The 24,413-nt window shown below is 41.8% G+C and overlaps 1 protein-coding gene across 3 annotated transcripts in view; it reads right to left on the reverse strand.

Moving 5' to 3' along the window:
- l3mbtl4 (L3MBTL histone methyl-lysine binding protein 4) overlaps positions 1 to 24,413 on the reverse strand; it is a 262,599-nt gene that overhangs the window by 112,087 nt on the left and 126,099 nt on the right. For all 3 annotated transcript variants that reach the window (XM_078398236.1, XM_078398234.1, XM_078398235.1), the window contains 2 exons: positions 7,485 to 7,570; positions 2,534 to 2,644 (listed from right to left, as the gene is read on the reverse strand). In XM_078398236.1, coding sequence (XP_078254362.1) covers positions 2,534 to 2,644; positions 7,485 to 7,570 — 197 coding nt within the window. The remainder of the gene's footprint in view (positions 1 to 2,533; positions 2,645 to 7,484; positions 7,571 to 24,413) is intronic.

Genomic DNA, 24,413 nt, shown 5'->3' on the forward strand with positions numbered 1-24,413 from the left:
AACAAGCCCTTCACCCAACTTGCCCACACTGGCCAACGTGTCCCAGCTACACTAGTCCCACGTTTGGACAATATCCCTCCAGACCCGTCCTATCCATGTACCTGTCAAACTGTTTCATAACCATGACCGCTTACTGAGAATTAAAGAATAAAAACAGGAAGTGCTGGAAATACTCGGTATGTCAAGCAGCAATTGTGGAGAAAGAAACTGATTGACATTTCATCGGAACTGCCACATATTCTGTCGACACAAGGAGCTGCAGATGTTGGTTTACAAAAAGGAAAACAAAAAAATCACAGAGTGCTGGAGTATTTCAGTGGGTCAGGCAGCATCCCTGGAAGACATGGATAGGTGACGTTTCAGTTTGAGACTCTTTATCAGATTCACATTGATATGGTCTAGAGGAGGAGATAATATTCAGCCTCTGCAAGAAAGAGGTCCACACACCAAACAAAGGACCCACCCTTGTTCGGTGCTTTTAAGCACAATGTTGGGATTAGTCCTTGTGAACAAAGTGTTGCAGGTAACACTGAGCAACACTGACCTGAAGTCTGAAGAAGGGTCTGAAGAAGGGTCTCGACCCGAAACATCACCCATTCCTTCTCTCCTGAGATGCTGCCTGACCCGCTGAGTTACTCCAGCATTTTGTCTCTACCTTCGATTTAAACCAGCATCTGCAGTTTTTTTTCCAACACTGACCAAATCCTGCCTCAGACCTCATATGTATTTTGTTCTGTGCATCAGACTTTAGGAAAGATATTAAGCTCTTCAAAGAGACTTACAAAGATGATGCCAGAGGTCAGGGTATTTTATTTCATGCTTTTTGTGATATGAAAGTTTGCAAAATAGTGATGGGATAATAAAGCAAAAAATAAGGGTGCATAGAATTAAAATATCAAGAAACACCAACATACTGAAACATTGAAAGAAATACAGAAAATGTCAGAAATACTCAATGAGTATGAGAATAGGACATTGACTCTTCATCATAACATAAGGACGAAGCAGAAACCATTGCAGGTAATAGGATAAAATAGGCAGACGGATTTCTCATAGGAGGGAAGAGCAGAATATTTCAAATGAGAATACCAGCAAGTGCTTGAATTACTGTTCAATTCACTGCCCCATATTTTCTAACAATGCCCACCTTGAAGTTCTGTTGCTCTCCAATGGGACTTCAGTCCATTTCTTTTACCTTATTCAGCCTCAATGCTTTCTGCTTTCCTCCTGGTTTTTGATAAGGCACTGGCCCAAATTTTCTTCTGCATCCCAGTTCTGATGATGGGTTGTTAATCTGATATGTTGACTGTTTTTCTCTCTCCATGGATGCAGCGTGCAATGATTTAGATTTAGAGAAACAGCGCGGTAACAGGCCCTTCGGCCCACCGAGGCCGCGCCGCCCAGTGATCCCCGCACATTAACACTATCCTACACACACTAGGGACAATTTTTACATTTACCCAGTCAATTAACCTACATACCTGTACGTCTTTGGAGTGTGGGAGGAAACCGAAGATCTCGGAGAAAACCCACGCAGGTCACGGGGAGAACGTACAAACTCCGTACAGACGGCGCCCGTAGTCAGGATCAAACCTGAGTCTCCGGCGCTGCATTCGCTGTAAGGCAGCAACTCTACCGCTGCGCCACCGTGCCGCCAATGGATTTCTAGCATCTTCTGGTTTTTGTTTCAGATTTTGCAGCATGTGCAGATCTTTTACTTCAAATGCTGAAACATTGGGTGATTTCGGAGAAGCTCCATCATTCTTAATGCTCAGCTGTTGATTAATTTACAGCTTTATCTGCAAAGATCAGATGAGATACTGGCCCTATGGCACTCCTGCATCTCTTTTCCCAATGCATTAAAAAGGTTCAAACATAGGCCAGGTTTTATATGACTTTTGTTAACCCAAGGGGTTTGTGAAAAATACTATTTTATCCAGTTAATAAAAGAGTAAAATCAGAGGAACTATAATTGTACAGAAACAGATGTTCTTAGGCATAAATTTTCTCCTCTATATGTTTTACCATCCTGGCTCAATGGTTATGCTGCTGTGGTACAATTCGAATAGATAGAGAGTTAAGGAGATGGGAAAATAAACAGTAAGTTCATAATTTATAGGAGCAGAATTAGGCCATTCAGTCCATCAAGTCGACACCGCCATTGAATCATGGCTGATCTATCATTCCCCTCTTAACTCCATTCTGCTGCCTTCTCCCCATAACCCCTGACACCCGTACTAATCAAGAAAAGGGAAAAGAACTGATGAACGACATTGATAATAATGTTCACCTGTCACTTGCATGATTAAATTTCTATTACATTGAATGTGGTTAGGAAATCATTGAAGTTGGCATATAATATTTCTAGCTAAGCTGTACATAAACAGCAAAAAGTAAAGCTGCACAAACTGCTATGCTTGAAAATGGGAAAATCTGGAAAAACCATGAAAGGAATTAAAGATCTAAGAAATACTGCAATTAATTGTGAATCTTTGAATATGTTATGTTAGAATTTGCGAGAATAAATTAGTACCTTGATCCTTTGATCATCGGTATCTGCAACTGTAGCAACACGAATCAACATTGGATTACGTTTATCCACAGCTTCAAATTTCATATTCACTTGGAATCCATGTGGTGGTCTCTGGAAAAAAACATTCAGTTAGCCACATCACATGTAGAAATGATCAAAAACTGTTAATCACATATATACATTGAATTGTCGCGATATGAGCAACCCGAAAAAGTTTAGCTTTGATAATGATTTCTGTAAAACTGTAACAATATTAATAATGTACTGCCAGTAGTATTTCGCTTGGGCAGCTTACATCCCAGCGGTATGAACATTGACTTCTCTAACTTCAAGTAACCTTTGCTTTCCATCTCTCTCCATCCCTCCCCCTTCCCAGTTCTCCCACCAGTCATACTATCTCCGACTACATTTTATCGCTTTGCTTTGTTATCTTCTCCCAGCTAACAATGATCTATTCTATATTTGCTTTGATCTCCATTCCCGTTGTCCTATTTTCACACCTTACACTTCCTTATCTATGTAGCTCCCTCTCCCCTGACATCAGTTTGAAGAAGGGTCTCAACCCAAAACATCACACATTCCTCTCACCATATTGTTCTACACTAGCAATATTCTCCTTGCGAGTCAGCTGACCTCCAACTTCTGTGCATCTGTTTGAAACATGGAAGTCATACAAGCTGGTGATAGACACAAAATGCTGATTTAACTCAGCAGGACAGGCAGCATCGTTGGATAGAAGGAATGGGTGACCTTTCAGGTTAAGACCCTTCTTCGGACTTCAAATGGGAAGGCAGGAGAATTGTAGTGTGCTTGCTAAGACCAGAGGCTATTAATGTGGAAGACATACAACTTTTTACATCTTTCCCTTTGAAATTCAATTAGTTTTAACCGTAAGTTACTCCTGACTACTGAGGATTTTTTTTTTTTAAATCACACAAAGGCAACAACTAGTATTTCCTACAATAATTGCATACATCTGAAAGAATAACTGATTTAATGGAACAGGAAATATAGACAAAATTATGAAACTTATACACACACAAACATTATATTTAGCTCATGCGTGTTTCGGGTCGAGACCCTTCAGTCTGAAGAAGGGTCTCGACCCGAAACATCACCCATTCCTTCTCTCCTAGATGCTGCTTGACCTGCTGAGTTATTCCAGCATTTTGTGATACCTTTGATTTGTACGAGCATCTGCAGTTATTTTCCTACATACACACAAAGATTGTCATCGCACAGCATCTGCATGAAAATGGCAGTAATGGAGCACCATAGTGAAAATAACTAACTTGTCTTAAAGCTACAAAGGACGAGGACATTGCAGATAACTTCCAGTTTTGTAACCATGCTGTGTTACCCTGCTGCCTATTGTTGACCACGTTCCCTTAATTTCAGCTCTCAGTCCCAAGACACACCTTTTAAACTGCTTGTATACTCATGTTGTTGGAGACCCTGCTTCTCCTATTCTTGGCTTCAGTAATTCCATACAAGTTGATGCTAAACCAGGCATGGGTTGAACCAAAAAATAGCATTCATAGGTCTAAAGAAGGAAAGTAAAAGGATGGTGCACACGGAAAGGAGGTAATTCATTTAGATTATGGATGGCATGGAAATAAAAATAATTAAAAGTTACTTGTGGGTGATGGAAAATTCAGCACTGAGCAAGTTAAATCATTATACAGTACGATACGATAGAACTTTATTTATCCCAGGAGGGAAATTAGTCTGCCAACAGCCATAAAACACAAGACACATGAAACATGAAATTAAAGTGACGAGTGGAAAGGATTGGGGATGTGCAAAGATTGGGGAGGGGGAGGGGGAGGGGAGTCAGTCTACCCCACGACAGAAGGGGGAGGAGTTGGACAGTTTGATAGCCACGGGGAAATCAGGATCTCCTGTGGCGTTCGGTACTGCATCTTGGTGGAACCAGTCTGTTGCTGAAATTACACCTCAGGTTAACCATTGTGTCATGGACGGGGTAAGCTGTATTGCCCAGGATGCTCCGCAGTTTTAGGAGCATCCTCCCCTCCAAGACCACCTCCCATGAATCCAACTCCGCCCCCAGGACAGTGCCAGCCTTCGCTCTGCTACCCCAGCACACGACAGCGAAGAAGATGGCACTGGACACCACCGATTGGTAGAACATCTTACTGCAGATGTTGAAGGAGCGGAGCTTCTCAAAAAGTACAGCCGGCTCTTGGAAGATGATAAATAACTCAAATAGAAAAAAACCCAAGCTGAATTATACAGCTAAATCTGTACAGCATGTCCAAGGATGACATAAGGATTCTCTGAATGCATTCAAGAGAGAGCTAGATAGAGCTCTTAAGGATAGCGGAGTCAGGGGGTATGGGGAGAGGGCAGGAACGGGGTACAGATTGAGAATGATCAGCCATGATCACATTGAATGGTGGTGCGGGCTTGAAGGGCCGAATGGCCTACTGCTGCACCTATTGTCTATTGTCCATTGATATTAAAATTTGTTTTCTTCCAAGAATGAACGAGGAGAATCGTATTATTAAAATATATATTTCAATTTGTAAGGTGTCAAAAGACAAAGCAGTATGCATTATGCATGTTATAATATCTTCAGGGTTATATTTGGGAAATGTTTACCTATTTATCACTGCAGACCAATGCAGAAGTAAATAAAGAAACAAGAAAAGAGAACTGAGTTGAAATTATTTCAAATATACAGTGCCCTCCATAATGTTTGGGACAAAGACCCATCATTTATTTATTTGCCTCTGTACTCCACAATTTGAGATTTATAATAGAAAAAAAATCACATGTGGTTAAAGTGCACATTGTCAGATTTTATTAAAGGCCATTTTTATACGTTTTGGTTTCACCATGTAGAACTTACAGCAGTATTTATACATAGTCCCTCCATTTCAGGGCACCATAATGTTTGGGACACAACAATGTCATGTAAATGAAAGTAGTCTTGTTTAGTATATGTTGCATATCCTTTGCATGCAATGACTGCTTGAAGTCCGCGATTCATGGACATCACCAGTTGCTGGGTGTCTTCTCTGGTGATGCTCTGCCAGGCCTGTATTGCAGCCAGATTTAGCTTATGCTTGTTTTGGGGGCTAGTCTCCTTCAGTTTTCTCTTCAGCATATAAAAGGCATGCTCAGTTGGGTTCAGATCGCGTGATTGACTTGGCCACTCAAGAAATGACTAATTTTTTGGCTTTGAAAAACTCCTTTGTTGCTTTACCAGTATGTTTGGGATCATTGTCTTGCTGTAGAATGAACTGCTGGCCAATGAGTTTTGAGGCATTTGTTTGAACTTGAGCAGATAGGGTGTGTCTATACACTTCAGAATTCATTATGCTACTACCATCAGCAGGTGTATCATCAATGAAGATAAGTGAGCCAGTACCTTCAGCCATAACACCCCCACCACCGTGTTTCACAGATGAGGTGGTATGCTTTGGATCTTGGGCAGTTCCTTCTCTCCTCCATACTTTGCTCTTGCCATCACTCTGATATAAGTTAATCTTTGTCTCATCTGTCCACAAGACCTTTTCTCAGAACTGTGGTTGCTCTTTTAACTTACTCTTTGTTGCTCTTTGCTCTTAAGTTGCTGTGGTTGCTCTTCTTGGCAAACTGTAATCTGGCCATCCTATTTTTGCAGCTAACCAATGGTTTGCATCTTGCAGTGTAGCCTCTGTATTTCTGTTCATGAAGTCTTCTGTGGACAGTGGTCATTGACAAATCCACACCTGACTCCTGAAGAGTGTTTCTGATCTGTCGGACAGGTGTTTGGGGATTTTTCTTTATTCTAGAGAGAATTCTTCTGTCATCAGCTGTGGAGGTCTTCCTTGGCCTGCCAGTCCCTTTGCGATTAGTAAGCTCTCCAGTGCTCTCTTTCTTCTTAATGATGTTCCAAAGTTGATTTTGTTAAGCCTAAGGTTTGGCTGATGTCTCTAACAGTTTTATTCTTGTTTCTCAGTCTCATAATGGTTTATTTGACTTTCATTGGCACAACTTTAGTCCTCATGTTGATAAACAGCAATAAAAGTTTCCAAAGGTGATGGAAAGACTGGATGAAAGACTAGGTGCTGAGAGCTCTCTTATACCTGCATGAAGGAGGCATTTAAACACATCTGAGCAATTACAAACACCTGTGAAGCCATGTGTCCCAAACATTATGGTGCATTGTAATGGGGGGACTATGTATAAACACAGCTGTAATTTCTACATGGTGAAACCAAAATGTATAAAAATGGTATAAGAAAATAACTGCAGATGCTGGTACAAATCGATTTATTCACAAAATGCTGGAGTAACTCAGCAGGTCAGGCAGCATCTCGGGAGATGGCGGGAGATGGCATTCCTTCTCTCCCGAGATGCTGCCTGACCTGCTGAGTTACTCCAGCATTTTGTGTATAAAAATGGCCTTTATTAAAATCTGACAATGTGCACTTTAACCACATGTGATTTTTTTCCATTACAAATCTCAAACTGTGGAGTACAGAGGCAAATAAATAAATGATGGGTCTTTGTCCCAAACATTATGGAGGACACTGTAAGCAAGATGTTCAAAGATATTTAGCTCCTGTGGTGATTTTAAATGTTTAGTTTGACACTTTGAACATTTTCAAGTGGTTTATTTTTCACAAGCTTTCAGGAAAACCTTCTCCTTGATTGTGGTCCTATACCTTATGTTACGTTATGAGGCATTTAATGGTCATGCTCGATAATATTACATTTTAAGGTGGCAGGTGACCACATAAACCCCCAAATTGAACAAGAACTGAATTTTGATTTTTTTCATTAAATATTGTTTGGCAGAACTAGCTAATGAGTTTTTTAATATGCGATTATTTCTTTGCCATTGTTTGAAATCAATAGACATACTGTACATTGACCATATTATTTGATATATTCTGCTACTTAAAATTAAATCTGATCAGTTTTCTTAACAGTAACGTACTATTTTGAAAGCACGGGCTGGAGCTGAAGTAGCACCCAATTCCTCCAAGTATTTCCTCCAAGAAAAGTTTTCTGGATCGTGATAGCCTAAAATATAAATAAGAAATGTATTGAGCAGGAGTACAATTCCAAACACATGGCGAGCACAGCTAATGACTAATGTGGGGGGGAAATGGGATAAGGTCGGATATGTCTTTCAAACATTTTACAGTACTTTAAACATAAATCTATTATTTTTTAATGTTAAATATAGTTTTGAAAATTACTACATGTGATAACGAAGTATGATAATTAGGGTTGAAATAACAGCAGATGTATATGTCTTAAAATCACACTCAACTCAATAAAATATTTCTGCCCAGTCCCTTTTCCCATCCAAAAGATATACAAAGAGGCAGAAAGTGCAAATTTCCTGCAGTTACCACAGTACAGACACACACCCACACCAAATAGAAAACTGCTCATTCTTTATTCATAGTGCTTGCACACATAGTGCATCTGAAAACTTTCAGGTTTGCACACACATTTTTTCCATAGAATGGAAAAGCACACTGGGATGAGGATTAAGTGTGAGATATCTTAACAAAATTAAACAAATATCTTTTCACATTTACTCTCCTACTCCTATTGGTGGCACTGTACATACATTTATATTACACAATTGTTTTTCCCCAGCAAGGAAATAAATAGGACAATTTAACATTTGTTTCTTGTTCACACGGCCGGCTAAGAAACTGGCCAAGAGAATATCGGAGTAATTTTGTTTCAAATGGAAGTATTTACAGGTCTTTGCTTACTCCAATTAAATTACCAGAAGCATCCAAACTGAAATGCTCTTCTGCATTTATATTTGAATGCTAAAGACAGTAACTGAAATCACACAACATTTCCTAATAGTCACACACACCATTCCAGGTCTGATGCAAATATAAAAACTTGCAATTACATTCTGCCTTCAAGCAAATATCAGACCCAACAAAGAACTAGCTTGTTCAAAGAATGGAACAATTTCTTTCAATAGTTATCTGACAAGATGATTCATTTAACATCTTATCTGACATTCTGAACTGCCGTACTATTATCAGCATGGATTATGCACTCGGGTTTTATAGAGTACTAGACCAAGTGGACCCGTTGGGCCCAAACCTCTCCTGCATTGGTGCAGCACACTGTCCTCCCCCCCTCCCCTCTCTCCTCAACCCCCCCTCCCCTCCCTCCCTCCTCCCCTCCTTTTAAACTTAAAAATGTGAATAACTAAAAATATAACACTGATTTCAATAAAACTACTTGCATTATCACTAAAGTGACAATGGTGAGTAAGGTGGGCCTAAAATTGTCATGCTATCGTGTACCGTTTTGGCTGAAGTTCAGTCACAAACAAGATAACAAACGAGAGTTTTAGTATATAGGTAATGTGAACCTACAACCTTGTAACTTCAAATTTACCAGGTATAACTCCAGGTATTACTATTGCAGTACGACTAACTTTAAAACCTATGAAACAGTACTCTGAACTAAAACAGAGGCCAATTTATCTCGCTGCCTCTGTCAAAGAATCAAACAGATGTGGACACATTCTGCCACTCATTTACAAGCCTGAGCTTCCTTTCTCTTCATTCTTGCTTGCCATTTTTTTAGTACTTTTTCCATACTGACCTGGGCCTGACAGGTTGTAAGGCTTCATAATTTTTTTCAATAGCTTTTACAACTCTTGCTTTCCTGTACCAAATAACCCCTCTAATTAGCCCTTTCTCTTTATATTTCACTTATACATATGAAGTGTGTAAATATGCAGATTCTTTATATGGTCCAGATTTAGAACTGAAGCTACATAATCTTCATACACATAGTATACTTTCAGCTGAGTCTATCAACAAATCTCAATGACTGTTTATCTAAATTGTGCCAATATTACAATATAGACAATAGACAATAGGTGCAGGAGGAGGCCAACCGGCCCTTCGAGCCAGCACCGCCATTCAATGTGATCATGGCTGATCATTCTCAATCAGTACCCCGTTCCTGCCTTCTCCCCATACCCCGTGACTCCGCTATCCTTAAGAGCTCTATCCAGCTCTCTCTTGAATGCATTCAGAGAATTGGCCTCCACTGCCTTCTGAGGCAGAGAATTCCACAGATTCACAACTCTCTGACTGAAAATATAATTGGAATGCTTTAAACTCTTGTCAGGACTTGAGAACCTGAGCTACAGGGCGAGGTTGGGCAGACAAGGACTATATTCCTTGGAGTGCAGGAAGATGATGGCTGATCTTATCGAAGTGTATAAGATCATGAGGGAAATAGGCAGGGTAGATGCACAGAATCTTTTAGCCTGAGTACCCCAGGAATTTAAAAAATACTTCTATCTGCAGTAAAACTCCAGTATTCTGGCATCCTCTGGACATTGGCAGTGCTTGGACACTTGGATATCACTTCGATAATATTGCAGTTTTAATGGAAGTGTACCATCTGGTGTACTGAATTCCTCTCACACTGTTTTTCTTTTAAAGATGTTACACAGCAGTTTAATAAATCTTCTTGTGAACCTGATGAGTATGAAAGAAGACTATGGAATTGGCGCCGTGTTAAGTTTAAAGAGAGTGCTGTAAACAGGGTCTCAGCGAGTTTAAAGGTGAACCCAACAAACTTAATTGAAGCTCATGTGCAGGAAAGAACTGCAGATGCTGGTTTACACTGAAGATATACACTAAATGCTGGAGTAACTCAGCGGGACAGGCAGCATCTCTGGAGAGAAGGAATGGGTGATGTTTCGGGTCGAGACCCTTCTCCGGACGCTTAGATATCTTCAAAGGGAACACTGGAATGGGGGCTCTAAAATAGTTAGAAGGAAGCGCCGGAAATGGGGCCAAGGTGAGTTTAAAGGAAGTGCGGGAAGCCGGACCACTTGAGTTTAACACAAACGTGGGAATTTGAATCCTGGTATATTTAAAGGCAGTGCAGGAAATGGGATATTTCTAGGAGCATGGGAAACAGAACCCAATGAGCCAGATATGGAATCCGGAGGTAGACACAAAATGCTGGAGTAACTCAGCGGGTCAGGCAGCACCTCTAGAGAGAAGGAATGGGTTATGTTTCGGGCCGAGACCTTTCTTCAGACTTTCTCTCCAGAGATGCTGCCTGACCCGCTGAGTTACTCCAGAATTTTGTGTCTACCTTCGATTTAAACCAGCATCTGCAGTTTCCGATGGAATAGGGAGGATCTCTAAACAGTTAGATATCAGGCTATTGGAGTTGTATGGTATTGGTTCTTTACCAACATCAATTATGCCATATTTTTCTGCAATGGATGCATCTGTCACTCATCTGCTCACACTTATACCTTGGCAATGACTTTCTACAATCACTTGATTTCTTCTCTGCCATTCCTTTTTCTATCCTTCTTCTCTCCATTAAAGTATATTCCTTTAAATGTGTTTTAGTTTCCATGTCATTTTACCAAAAATTCTTATTAAAATTTAAACATGTAAAGAATAATGGAAAGTAATGCATATTGCTGATAATGTTGTTTTTTTTCATAAAGCACCCATATCTATTGAATTTTCCAATTTTAAGGCAAGTGACCCCACAATAATCCACATGGCACATTTATACAGAAAGGCTATCCCCAATTGCTACATCCCCAATTTATTTCCAAAAGGTAATTTGAGGAAGGACATTCGTGCTATTGAGGGAGTGCAGCATAGATTCACGAGGTTAATTCCCAGGATGGCGGGACTGTCATATGATGAAAGAATGGAGCGACAGGGCTTGTATTCACTGGAATTTAGAAGGATGAGGGGATCTTAGAGATACATAGAAAATTAGATTCCACGCTAGATGCAGGAAACATGTTCCCAATGTTGGGGAAGTCCAGAACCAGGGTCCTCAGCTTAAGATTAAGGAGTAGACCATTTAGAACTGAGATGTGGAAAAACTTTTTTACACAGAGTGTTGTAAATTTGTGGAATTCTCTGCCATGGAAGGCAGTGGAGGCCGATTCACTGGATGCATTCACAAGAGAGTAAGATAGAGCTCTTAGGGCTAGTAGAATTAAGGGATATGGGGAGAAGGCAGGAACGGGGTACTGATTGTGGATGATCAGCCATGATCACATTGAATGGCGGTGCTGGCTCGAAGGGCCGAATAGCCTTCTCCTGCACCGATTGTCTATGTATCTATGTATCTATATAAAGGTCACATTCTCTACAATTACTTTAAATCCATATGTAATTATTTAGAATGAAGCCAACACTTTTAGCACATACTTTTGAATATTCATGGATGAAATACATTCAAAGAAGAAAGTGGTCTATATTGGCTCGTTTTTTGTCAATTCCATCCAAATCCATTTGAAGGTTGCACCAATTTGGTGTATAAATCATAATTAATTAACCAAATCTTAGGCCAGCTAATCTAAAGATTGGTTACAAATTGTAAGATTGTAAAATTTAGATTTTCCTTTGTTGATGCATACTTTTGGAGACAATGCAAAAAGCAACAAATGCTAGTCCACACCACACACAAAACCTGCCAAAGCTGGAAAATTGAAATAAAAGCAAAACACCACACAGTGGATCAAACAGAATCTGTTGAGAAAGACAAAGGGGACTAATGTTTGAGGAATGTGATTACCCCAAATCTGAATCAAGGATGAATAGTATTTAAGGAGAAACAAAGGTTTATGTTAAAAATAATAATAGCTAGATTATGTATATACTACCTAGTAGTGTAGTGCTTCCTTTAGTTTCCATCAAATCATACATTGTGTCAAGTGTTTTAATCCCCACTTTAGCATTTTGCAAGTTATTTTTGTGGGGGAAAAAAACCAAAACAGACATCTATAGCTTCATTAAAAACATTTTAAGTAGAATTTATACATTACATAATTGACTTATATCTACGTTAACATACATACAAAAATGAAAATTGCACAGTTAAACCATAGACAAATTTATTTCAGTCAAAAATAGTTTTTCCAAACAGTTTATTTTTTTGCGATGAAACTATTTCTACAAACAACATATGATATTCAATACTGAATATGATGTATCATCAACCGATGATAATCAATTACCCGATGAATCCCATTGGACCCATTGCTACCTAAGGTAAATATGAAATGCTCTGCATTTGAAATTATGGGACTAGTTACAAATCAAAGGGGTTTTCCACTTTGGTGGCAAGAACAGGAAAGCAGACTATTACCTGAATGGTGGCTGATTAGGAGAAGGGGAGATGCAACGAGACCTGGGTGTCGTGGTACACCAGTCATTGAAAGTAGGCATGCAGGTGCAGCAGGCAGTGAAGAAAGCGAATGGTATGTTGGCATTCATAGCGAGGGGATTTGAGTATAGGAACAGGGAGGTTCTGCTGCAGTTGTACAGGGCATTGGTGAGACCACACCTGGAGTATTGCGTACAGTTTTGGTCTCCTAATCTGAGGAAAGGCATTCTTGCCATAGAGGGAGTACAGAGAAGGTTCACCAGATTGATTCCTGGGATGGCAGGACTTTCATATGAAGAAAGACTGGATAGACTAGGCTTGTACTCGCTGGAATTTAGAAGATTGAGGGGGGATCTTATAGAAACTTATAAAATTCTTAAGGGGTTGGACAGGCTAGATGCAGGAAGATTGTTCCCGATGTTGGGGAAGTCCAGAACAAGGGGTCACAGTTTAAGGACAAGGGGAGAAGTCTTTTAGGACCGAGATGAGAAAGTTTTTTTTCACACAGAGAGTGGTGAATCTGTGGAATTCTCTGCCACAGAAGGTAGTTGAGGCCAGTTCATTGGCTATATTTAAGAGGGAGTTAGATGTGGCCCTTGTGGCTAAAGGGATCAGGGGGTATGGAGAGAAGGCAGGTACGGGATACTGAGTTGGATGATCAGTAATGAATGGCGGTGCAGGCTCGAAGGGCCGAATGGCCTACTCCTGCACCTATTTTCTATGTTTCCAAGTTTCTATGTTTTCATTAAATAATTGAAGTAGAAAGCAATGCAGAAGGATTTTTGAATATATTACTGTACATGTGCTGTAAAAAAGAATTATGTTACAATGCAAAATCTCATTGTACGGCGCGTAATGCAACTTTTCAGCAACAAAAAAAGTATGCACGCCAAATGCGCGTACGCGTTGCGCTACATTCACGTGTGACAAACGACTTATTTCCAACAGTCTGTAGTTCTTGGACTACATTAACAATGTCAGGCCTATCATGAGTATATTCTACTATTATAGAAAGGTTATTGAACAGAAATACTTTTTACAACAAAGAAAAAATTGTTTTGTTTTTGTTTTGCTTTTTCCTTACACATCCCAATTCTCTTGGTATTGAATAAAAGAACAATGGTCATAAAATGTATGACTAAGTTGTGAAGAAAGAGTTTCATTTAAAAAACTGCACATACCTAATTTAATTGAAGACATACTTGCTCCAGTGGTCTTCAACAGCAAATCACAACGGTCAATGTCCCCCCCACCCCCCTCTCCCCTTTCCCCACCCCCCTTCTACTTCTCCCCACCCCTCCCCCCTAATCCCCCCCACCCCTCCCCCCTTCTCCCCCCCACCCCTCCCCCTACTCCCCCCCACCCCTCCCCCCTACTCCCCCCCACCCCTCCCCCTACTCCCCCCACCCGTCCCCTCCTCCCCCTTTCCCCACAAATCCACTCCCCCCACCCCTCCTCCCCCACTCCCCTCCCACCCCCACTCTCCCCCTCCCTGCCCCCTCCGTTCCGACACTCCCCCCCCCGACACCCACTCCCTCCTCCCACTCCACCGCCCCCCTCCCCCGCACCCTAACTCCCTCCCCCCCATCCCCTCTCAACATCAACGGGCCTCACGCTTTGCAGCAAGGCGAGGCCAGCGGCGAGGCCGGGCCAGCGGCGAGGCGAGGCCAGCGGCTAGAGGCGAGGTGAGGCCAGCGGCAAGGTGCGAGGTGAGGCCGGGCGAGCGGCGATGTGAGGTGAGGCGAGACCAGCGGCGAAGCGAGGCGAGTACAATGGCGGGGCGAGTACAGCAGCAAAGTGAGGTGAGGCTAGCGGCGAGGCCGGGCCATCGGCAAGGCGAGGCCAGGCTAGCGGCAAGGCGAGTACAGTGGCGAGGCGAGACCAGCGGCGAGGCGAGGCTGGGCCAGTGGCAAGGTGAGTACAGCGGCGAGGCGAGGCTGGGCCAGTGGCAAGGTGAGTACAGTGGCGAGGCGAGACCAGTGGCGAGGCGAGGCGAGTACAGCGGCGAGGCGAGGCGAGGCGAGTACAGCGGCGAGGCGAGGCTGGGCCAGTGGCAAGGTGAGTACAGTGGCGAGGCGAGACCAGTGGCGAGGTGAGGCGAGACCAGCGGTGAGGCGAGTACAGCGGCGAGGCGAGGCGAGTACAGCGGCGAGGCGAGGCTGGGCCAGTGGCAAGGTGAGTACAGCGGTGAGGCGAGACCAGCGGTGAGGCGAGTACAGCGGCGAGGCGAGGCAAGTACAGCGGCGAGGTGAGACCGGGTGAGCGGCGAGGTGAGGCGAGACCAGCGGTGAGGCAAGGAGAGTACAGCGGCGAGGTGAGACCAGCGGCGAGGCCGGGCCAGCGGCGGGGCGGGGTGGGGCGAGCGACGAGGCATGTGTTTTGTGGAAAAATGTGAGGCGAAATCGGAATGGCGGAAATGAAATAAGAAAGCGGAAACTTTCCGCCAAATTCAGAAGGGTTGGGAAGTCTGCTGGACGCATATAGTCCCAGAACAGATTGTTTATTTTAAAGAGGAATTCGGTACACCAGGTGGTACACTTCAATGGGTATTATGATCACCTTATTTATTCACGGCAGCTTTTTTATTGGTTTAAAAACAAAACTGGTTTTCAGTTTAAAATGATCGGATCCTTTGGCAATTAGTCCATGACTTCAAATAAATCCTCTAATTTAACAGCAACTGAACCTCACCCTTAACCAGGGGTATTGTCCTTTATGACCGACAAATCATGCCTCTTCAGTGTTCTGCAGAAACAGCATACAAGGGTTAACAATCAACCTACTTTCTGGATTAAACTGTCTTGTCCTCCACCATCAAATTCTCTTTGAAATGGAAGACATGACACTGAGCAGCACCGAATCAGAGAAAGCAGCTAGTATAATTATTTATAAATCCATTGTGACACGATGTATAATCTTTTTTCAAATACTAAGATACATTATAGCTGCTTAGGTGAAGTGTTCTGATATCAGTGAACTTCTGAAGATTGAATTTAATGTTCTCTTTATTTTCAATCACAACAAAGACTATTCTCTCAATCATAATGTCTAACCAGTTAAAATATTGTTTTACACAGAGTAAGCAGTTGTCCTCTTGCCTATTTGATCCCTTCATCATTGCACAAATTAAACTAGCAGTCACACTTTGCATAATCCATCTTCATTGCTATTAATAGAATTTTAAGACATTATAATCACTTCTTATTTTATTAACTACGTTGGTGCCTGCTAACTAAATGCTGGCACCAATTGTTAACTAATTGCACTTGTATTTCGAACAGAATATATATATATATATATTCTGCCCAGGTCACAACTAAATTACCTGCTGATTTTTCATACATTTGAAATGCTTTTTAATCTGCCCATTAAAACAAAGAAAATGCTTATGTAGTGCTACAGTAGTTGCAGAGTACCATAATAAATTTTCCAGTCAACCATATGTTTAAAGGGATTGTAGGAATCGTGGATCAAGTGAATTTTAAGGGGGTGCAGGGAACTGGGCCCCACTGGGTATTGAGGGTACAAAAGGATATAGTTTCCTACAGAGCGGAGGTGCAGAATCTGGCGGACTGGTGCTCAGTTAACAACCTGTCCCTAAACACCACCAAGACCAAGGAGCTGATCATCAACTTCCGTAGATCACACAACGGGAAATTCGCTCCAATCTTTATCAATGGGGACAGTGTGGAGAGAGTGTCCAGCTTCAAGTTTCTGGGCACTCACATTTCGGAGGATCTCACATGGTCTACTAACACTGCTGCGCTGGTCAAGAAGGCGCAGCAACGACTGTTCTACCTGAGAACACTGAAAAAGTCTGGTCTGCCCCAACAGCTGTTGATGACCTTCTACCGCTGCACCATAGAGAGTATCCTAACGCATGGCATCCCTGTGTGGTACCTCAGCTGCACGGAGGCAGAGAGGAGAGCTCTTCAGCGGGTAGGCCATAGAGCTTAGAAGACTATCGGAACACAGCTACCAGCCTTGGACACAGCTACCAGCCTACAACACACGATGCCTCAGAAAAGCCACTAGCATTCACAAAGACTCCTCACACCCCTGCAATAGTCTGTTCGAAATTCTACCATCGGGCAGACGTTACAAGGCCTTCTACGCCCGCACCTCTAGACTCAGGAACAGCTTCATCCCCAGGGCCATAGCTGCTATGAACCGGTCCTGCTGAGCCGGATGGTCACATCGCACAGCGTACTGGCACAGACCTACTTGAACTTTCATCATATCATATCATATATATACAGCGCGGAAACAGGCCATTCCAGCCCACCAAGTCCGCGCCGCCCAGTGATCCCCGCACATTAACACTATCCTACACCCACTAGGGACAATTTTTTTACATTTACCCAGCCAATTAACCTACATACCTGTACGTCTTTGGAGTGTGGGAGGAAACCGAAGGTCTCGGAGAAAACCCACGCAGGTCACGGGGAGAACGTACAAACTCCTTACAGTGCAGCACCCGTAGTCAGGATCGAACCTGAGTCTCCAGCGCTGCATTCGCTGTAAAGCAGCAACTCTACCGCTGCGCTACCGTGCCGCCCAGTTTTTAAACTGTTTCTAATTTTGTTTCACTGGGTTGTATAAATTTATACTGATTAGCTAATTAATTTATTGCATCGTATGGAAGGCGCATTCCCAATCTCGTTGTACCCCTGTACAATGACAATAAAGATACATTGTATTGTATTGTATGTTTAAAGAGAGTTGCATGGCACAGGGCTCCTGCTCATTGAAAGAGAAATGCAGAAAACATCACTCCGTGGGCCAGATTCTGAACCATCAGGATTTCCAAAGAATTGGACAGTAAACTATTAGTTTTCCTGTATAACACATGGAAATATACTGCAAATTTTATTTTAGACACTTTGTGAAACAATTTGATGGATACTTTCCAAAAGATTTAATTGCTTTTGTTTGCCTCTTCTCCTGGACCTCTCCACTTGATATTACAGGGTTACTGTATGGAGTACAGAATTCCAAGACAATAGCTCACTCCTTCTCAAACAATACACGTCATACACATGTACTTATTTTTCTATTGGTTTAAGTCAACTCAGGAGCGGATCCACCGTACAGCACAGTATCTGCAGTTGTAATATTAGGCCAACAAGCAGATGAATGCTACATGTTATGATAAATCAAAGATCCCAGTAAAATCAGCATGAAAAACATAGGAAACGTCTGTACCCATTTCAGCACAATAAAAAGGGTCAGATATGAGGGAAGGGGGTCATATAGCCCATTGAGTCAACACCGACTATGAAACACACGGAGAAACTAATATTGTCCTAATCCCATTGTATTCTCCGCACATTCCCATCAACTTCTACCATTCACCTTCATGCAACGGTAGTTTACTGTGGCCAATTATCATTATTTTTAATTAAAATAGGTGCAGGAGGAGGCCATTAGGGCCTTCGAGCTAGTACCGCCATTCATTGTGATCATGGCTGATCATCTACAATCAGTAACCTGTGCCTGCCTTCTCCCCATATCCCTTGATTCCACTAGCTCCTAGAGCTCTATCCAACTCTCTTTTAAATTCATCCAGTGAATTGGCCCCCACTGCCTTCTGTGGCAGAGAATTCCACAAATTCACAACTCTCTGAGTGAAAAAGTTTCTTCTCATCTCAGTTTTAAATGGCCTCCCCATTATTCTCAGACTGTGGCCCCTGGTTCTGGACTCCCCCAACATTGAGAACATTTTTCCTGCATCTAGCTTCTCCAGTCCTTTTATAATTTTATTATATGTCTCTATCAGATCCCCTTCCATTCTTTTAAGCTCCAGTGAATACAAGCCCAGTCTTTCCAATCTTTCCTCAGTCCCGCCATCCCAGGGATTAACCTCGTGAACCTATGCTGCACTGCCTCAATAGCAAGGACGTCCTTCCTCAAATTAGGAGACCAAAACTGCACACAATACTCCAGATGTGGTCTCACCATGGCCGTATACAACTGCAGAAAGACCGCTTTGCTCCGATACTCAAATCGTCTCGTTATGAAGGCCAACATGCCATTAGCTTTCTTCACTGCTGGCTGTACCTGCAAGCTTACTTTCAGTGACCGGTGTACAAGGACGCCCAGGTCTCGTTGCACTTCCCCTTTACCATTGAGATAATAATCTGCCTCTTTGGTTTTGCCGCCAAAGTGGATAACCTCACATTTATCAACATTATCCTGCATCTGCCATGCATTTGCCCACTCACTCAACCTGTCCAAGTCACCCTGCAACCTCCTAACATCCTCTTTGCAGTTCACACTGCCACCCAGCTTGGTGTCATTTGCAAACTTGCTTGTGTTACTTCTAATTCCATCATCGAAATCATTAATATATCATGTAAATAGTTGCAGCTCCAGCACCGAGCTTTGCGGCACTCCACTCTCCACTGCCTGCCATTGTGAAAAGGACCCGTTCATTTCTACTCTTTGCTCCCTGTCTGCCAACCAATTCTCTATCCATGCCAATACCCTACCCCCAATACCATGTGCTCTAATTTTGCTCACCAATCCCCCATGTGGAACCTTATCAAAGGCTTTCTAAAAGTCTAGATACACTATATCCACTGGCTCTCCTTCATCCATTTTACTTGTCACATCCTCAGAAAATCCCAGAAGATTAGTCAAGCATGATTTCCCCTTCATAATTCCATGCTGACTTGGACCAATCCTTTTACTGCTATCCAAATGCGCCGTTATTACCTCTTTAATAATTGACTCCAGCATCTTCCCCACCACCGATGTCAGGCTAACTGGTCTATAATTCCCCGTTTTCTCTCTCACTCCTTTCTTGAAAAGTGGGATAACATTAGCTAACCTCCAATCCACATGAACTGAGCCTGAATCAATTGAACATTGGAAAATGATCACCAATGTGTCCACGATTTCTAGAGCCACCTCCTTGAGTACCCTAGGATGCAGACCATCAGGCCTTGGGGATTTATCAGCTTTCAGTCCCATCAGTCTACCCAATACTATTTCTCGCCTGATGCAAATTTCTTTCAGTTCCTCTGTCTCCCTAGATCCTCTGTCCTCTAGTACATCTGGGAGATTGTTTGTGTCTTCCATGGTGAAGACAGATCCGAAGTACTTGTTCAACTCTTCCGCTATTTCCTTGTTACCCATAATAATTTCACCCGTGTCTGCCATCAAGGGACCCACATTTGTCTTTACTAATCTTTTTCTCTTAACATACCTAAAGAAGCTTTTACTGTCCTTCTTTATATTCTTGGCCAGCTTCCCCTCGTACTTCATCTTTTCAGCCCATATTGCCCGTTTTGTTACCTTCTGTTGCCCTATGAAAGTTTCCCAATCCTCTGGCTTCTGGCTACTCTTTGCTGTGTTATACATCTTTTCTTTTAGTTTGATTCCATCCCCAACTTCCCTTGTCAGCCAAGGTTCCCTCTTACTCCCCTTAGAATCTTTCTTCCTCTTTGGAATGAAATGATCCTGCATCTTCTGGATTATGTTCAGAAATTCCTGCTATTGCAGTTCCACCGTCATTCCTGCAAGGTTCCCTTTCCAGTCTACCTTGGCCAGCCCCTCTCTCATGCCTTCATAGTCCCCTTTGTTCAACTGCAAAACTGACACTTCTGATTTAACGTTCTCTCTCTCTCAAATTGCAGATTAAAACTAATCATATTATGATGACACCAAGTGGTTCCTTTACCTTGAGTTCCTTTATTAAATCTGATTCATTGCACAACACTAAATCCAAAATTGTCTTGTCTTTGACAGGCTCCAGTACAAGCTGCTCTAAGAATCCATCTCGGAGGCACTCTACAGACTCCCTTTCTCGGGGTCCAGAACCAACCTGATTTTCCCAGTATACCTGCATATTGAAATCCCCCATAACCGCCGTGGCATTACCTTTGTACATGCCAGTTTTAACTCCTGCTGTAACTTACACCCTGTATCCGGGCTACTGTTTGAGGGCCTGTAGATAACTTCCATTAGTGTCTTCTAACCTTTACAATTCCTCAACTCTATCCACAGTGACTCTACCTCGTCAGTCCCTATGTCACCCCTCGCAAGGGACTGAATTTCATCCCTCACCAACAGAGCTACCCCACCTCCTCTGCCCACCTCCCAGTCCCGATCCTCCTGCAGCCACGTCTCTGCAATCCCCACAATGTTATTCATCTATTCTTTTAGTTTTATTCCATCCCCAACTTCCCTTGTCGCGCATTCATATATAATACTTTTAATCCATTGCTCATCTCACCTTTCACATTGATTCCTATTACACTTGGCCATTCTCTCCTATCCCTTTGTGAGCTTTCTGTCTTGTTAATTCTGGGGTCTTTCTTAACTTTTCCTATACTCTCTTTCCCTATAACTCCATCCTTGTCTATCCCATTTGACCCCCCCCACCCCCCCAACCGCCAGCCCCCCCCTCCCCACCGCCCGCCCCCCCCCCTATTTAGTTTATAGCCACCTGTGTATCATTGACAAACCTGCCTGCCAGAATGCTGGTCCCCCGCCTGTTGAGGTGCAACCCGTCCCTTTTGTACAATTCACCCTTACCCTAAAACAGATCCCAGAATCTAAGAATCTAAATCCCTTCCCCCCGCCAGCTCCTCAGCCACACATTCAGATCCCCTATCTCCCTGTTCTTGCTCTCACCAGCATGAGGAACTGGAAGCAAAACGGAGATAACCACCCTGGAGTTTTCTCTGGAACTGTTACGCTACAATGTACTACTCTGTATCTTTCTCTGTACCTTTTGTACTTGAGTTTGGCTTGATTGAGTGCAATGTACTCATGTACAGTATTATTTGATTTGATTGGATAGCACGTAAAGAAAAGCTTTTCACTGTATTTCGGTACATGTGACAATAATAAACCTTAAACTAAGAAAGGGAAATTGTTCCCATGGGTAGATCAGAGGAACAGATTTAGTTCTCTTTTTTATTTTAAATTGCATAGGAGGCAATTTGGCTGACTGAGGTAAGGCTGCCTTTTGGAACATTTTCGTCAGTTCAATTTCCCATTTGTTTCACTGCAACCTATTCCCTCTCAAATGCCTATCAACTTCCTCCTGCCATCCACCTACACGAGGCACAATTGACTGCAGCCAATTGATCTATCAATGCATGTTCAGGATATGGGAGGAAACCAGAGCACCTGGGAGAAAGCAGTGACACTAAAAACTTGGAAACTCCACACAGACACAAGACCAGAAGTCAGAATCGATCTGTGCAACGTCAGGACAAACAGTCGCACCCCTGTGCCATCCCTTTGTTCCGTATTATAATGACAATTTATCAACCAGTAAGAACGGCAATAGAATATTAATGGACCAGTTATTGGCTTTATTAAAATTTTAATTCCCCAGCAACAATCGTAAGCTCCAAACCCGTGTCTCTGGAACAATGATCCAAAACTTTTTAGTCTGTAACAAAAACAATATGCTACCATAACCGTTTTTAATGAAAAGATGCAAGATAGACTGGAGAAACCTCTTTTTGTGCAGAAGGTCAATATCATTTGAAATTGCCTGCACAGTTGATTTTGATAAGGAGTCTTCAAAAACAAACTGAAAGGATATTTGGGAGAAAATAATTTGCACAGCCATGAGGAAGAGTAAAAGCATCCATTTTATAGGATTGCTCTTCTAGGAAGCACAGTAAACTCTTCTTCCAATAAACATTTATATGATTTATGGATTCTGAAGCTTTTCAGAGATATATGTTGACCTTTCCAGTGAGGAAAGTAAACAATAGAACACGTCTACTTTCAGAACATTTTTTTTTAGAATTAGAAAATAGGTGCAGGAGGAGACCATTCGGCCCTTCGAGCCAGCACCGCCATTCTTTATGATCATGGCTGATCGTCCACAATCAATAACCCGTGCCTGCCTTCTCCCCATATCCCTTGATTCCACTAGCCCCTAGAGCTCTATCTAACTCTCAATATATAAAAATTAGGTTTGTCTATCGATACATATATATTTAAAAAATGAATTCTATACACATTCAAAAGCATGCATTGCAGGAGAATATCATTTCTGACACCTTTTCCATTTTTTTTCAAACACTTTTCATAAAAGTAACACTCTGGATGTTGTAAATAACTAAAGAGCAGAATTCTCCCGGTTGAACTAAGTTACCAAAGCATGTGTGAACTATTAAAGCAGACTAAAAAATGATTTTTGTAGCTAACAAATGTCAGCTCCTCTTAAAATTATGAATTCCAAGCACACAATTTTATGGGAGGCCTTCAAGTGACAATTTTAATGAAGGCACACAAATGCATAAGGCAACTCATTGTTATTGGGATATATATTGTTTTGTGATATTTTTAGTTTAAAATCTTGTTTTAAACATTGTAACACTCGAGAACAGAAAAAATGACACTTCTTGGGGGGATAATTTTGTCTACAGAAATAGAAAACGTACTCCAAGAGTAGAAGTTCATTTTCTAACCACATTTATTTTAGAGAGCATTCCGAACATTGTAGGATATTCGAAACATTAATTTTATGTAACCATTTTTTGCGTACCTCTTGGTATAATACCTGATATATACCTGGAATCTTGCCGAACTAATATGTTCTTGGCCAGTGGAAACAAGGATTTTTTTTTACTACAAATACTCAGAAGCAAAAAATAATTAAAAAAAACTAAAGTGACCAGCTTATCAGCTCATCAAATTTACAAAACAGTTTGCCAAATACGCCCATTGTGTTCAGAGAATGAGGGCGAGTATATTAGCCATTTGGAGTTGATTCAAATGGAACACTTGTCTCCAGAAATGCATTCTGAATGCCAAGTGAGATAACAGTACTGGGAAAATTCACAGAATTTAAAAATCATGAAGTTACACAAAGGAGTCTGTATGTATTTATTCAGCAGTCCTTCCATTAAACTCAGCCTGAGGCTCATGTGGTAATCTACAAAAGCCTATCTCTGCTTCAAAATAACTACCAGACTATTAAGTTCTTCCTAATCATTACATTTTGTTATAAATGTAAAATAATTTAAAACAGAAGTTATTTACTACTGGTGTTTCCGACATGGAATGTGAATTTATGTTCCAATCTTCACAGCCGCAACGTAAACAAATTAATTATGATTACCCTTAAATTGACTCTACTTAATAATGAAAATAGATGTTGCTTCAGCCCTTCAGATGAATGATGTATTCCAGGACAATGCCTGCTCCAACTTACAGTGATTGAACAGCTCCCCAGGGGGGGATATAAATTTGATTTGTAATGCTATTGAATTAAGGTGAGCGCCTTTTACAAAATGCTGAAGATCATTTCTGGTAGTTGTTTGTACTTTTCAAAGTACAAAATCAATGGTCTTCGACACAAATGGATTTACTGTGGAGTTTCCGAGACACAAGTAATGCTCTCTTAGGAGAATTTGTTTATGTTGCTACTAATATTTAAGTGTGAGATAATTTACTCATTTATGACAAAGTTACAGTAGAAGTAAGAATCCATGCATTTAAAATATTGTTAACTTAAATTTCATGTCAAGCCTCCACTCTTCCAATGTAACGGACCTGACAGCATAAGGATTTTATGAACTAGAAAATGGTTCTTTTTTGGTTGGAGTTTTTTTTAAATTCATTGAAGGGGTGTAGGCTTCACAGACTGAGGCCAGCAGAAAATTGTCCTTCACCTAAATGTTCCTGAGAAGGTGATGATGAGCTGCCTTCTTGAACTGCTGAAGTTCTTGGC

Source organism: Rhinoraja longicauda, chromosome 4 (genome assembly GCF_053455715.1).
Source record: "Rhinoraja longicauda isolate Sanriku21f chromosome 4, sRhiLon1.1, whole genome shotgun sequence".
NCBI lineage: Eukaryota > Metazoa > Chordata > Chondrichthyes > Rajiformes > Arhynchobatidae > Rhinoraja > Rhinoraja longicauda.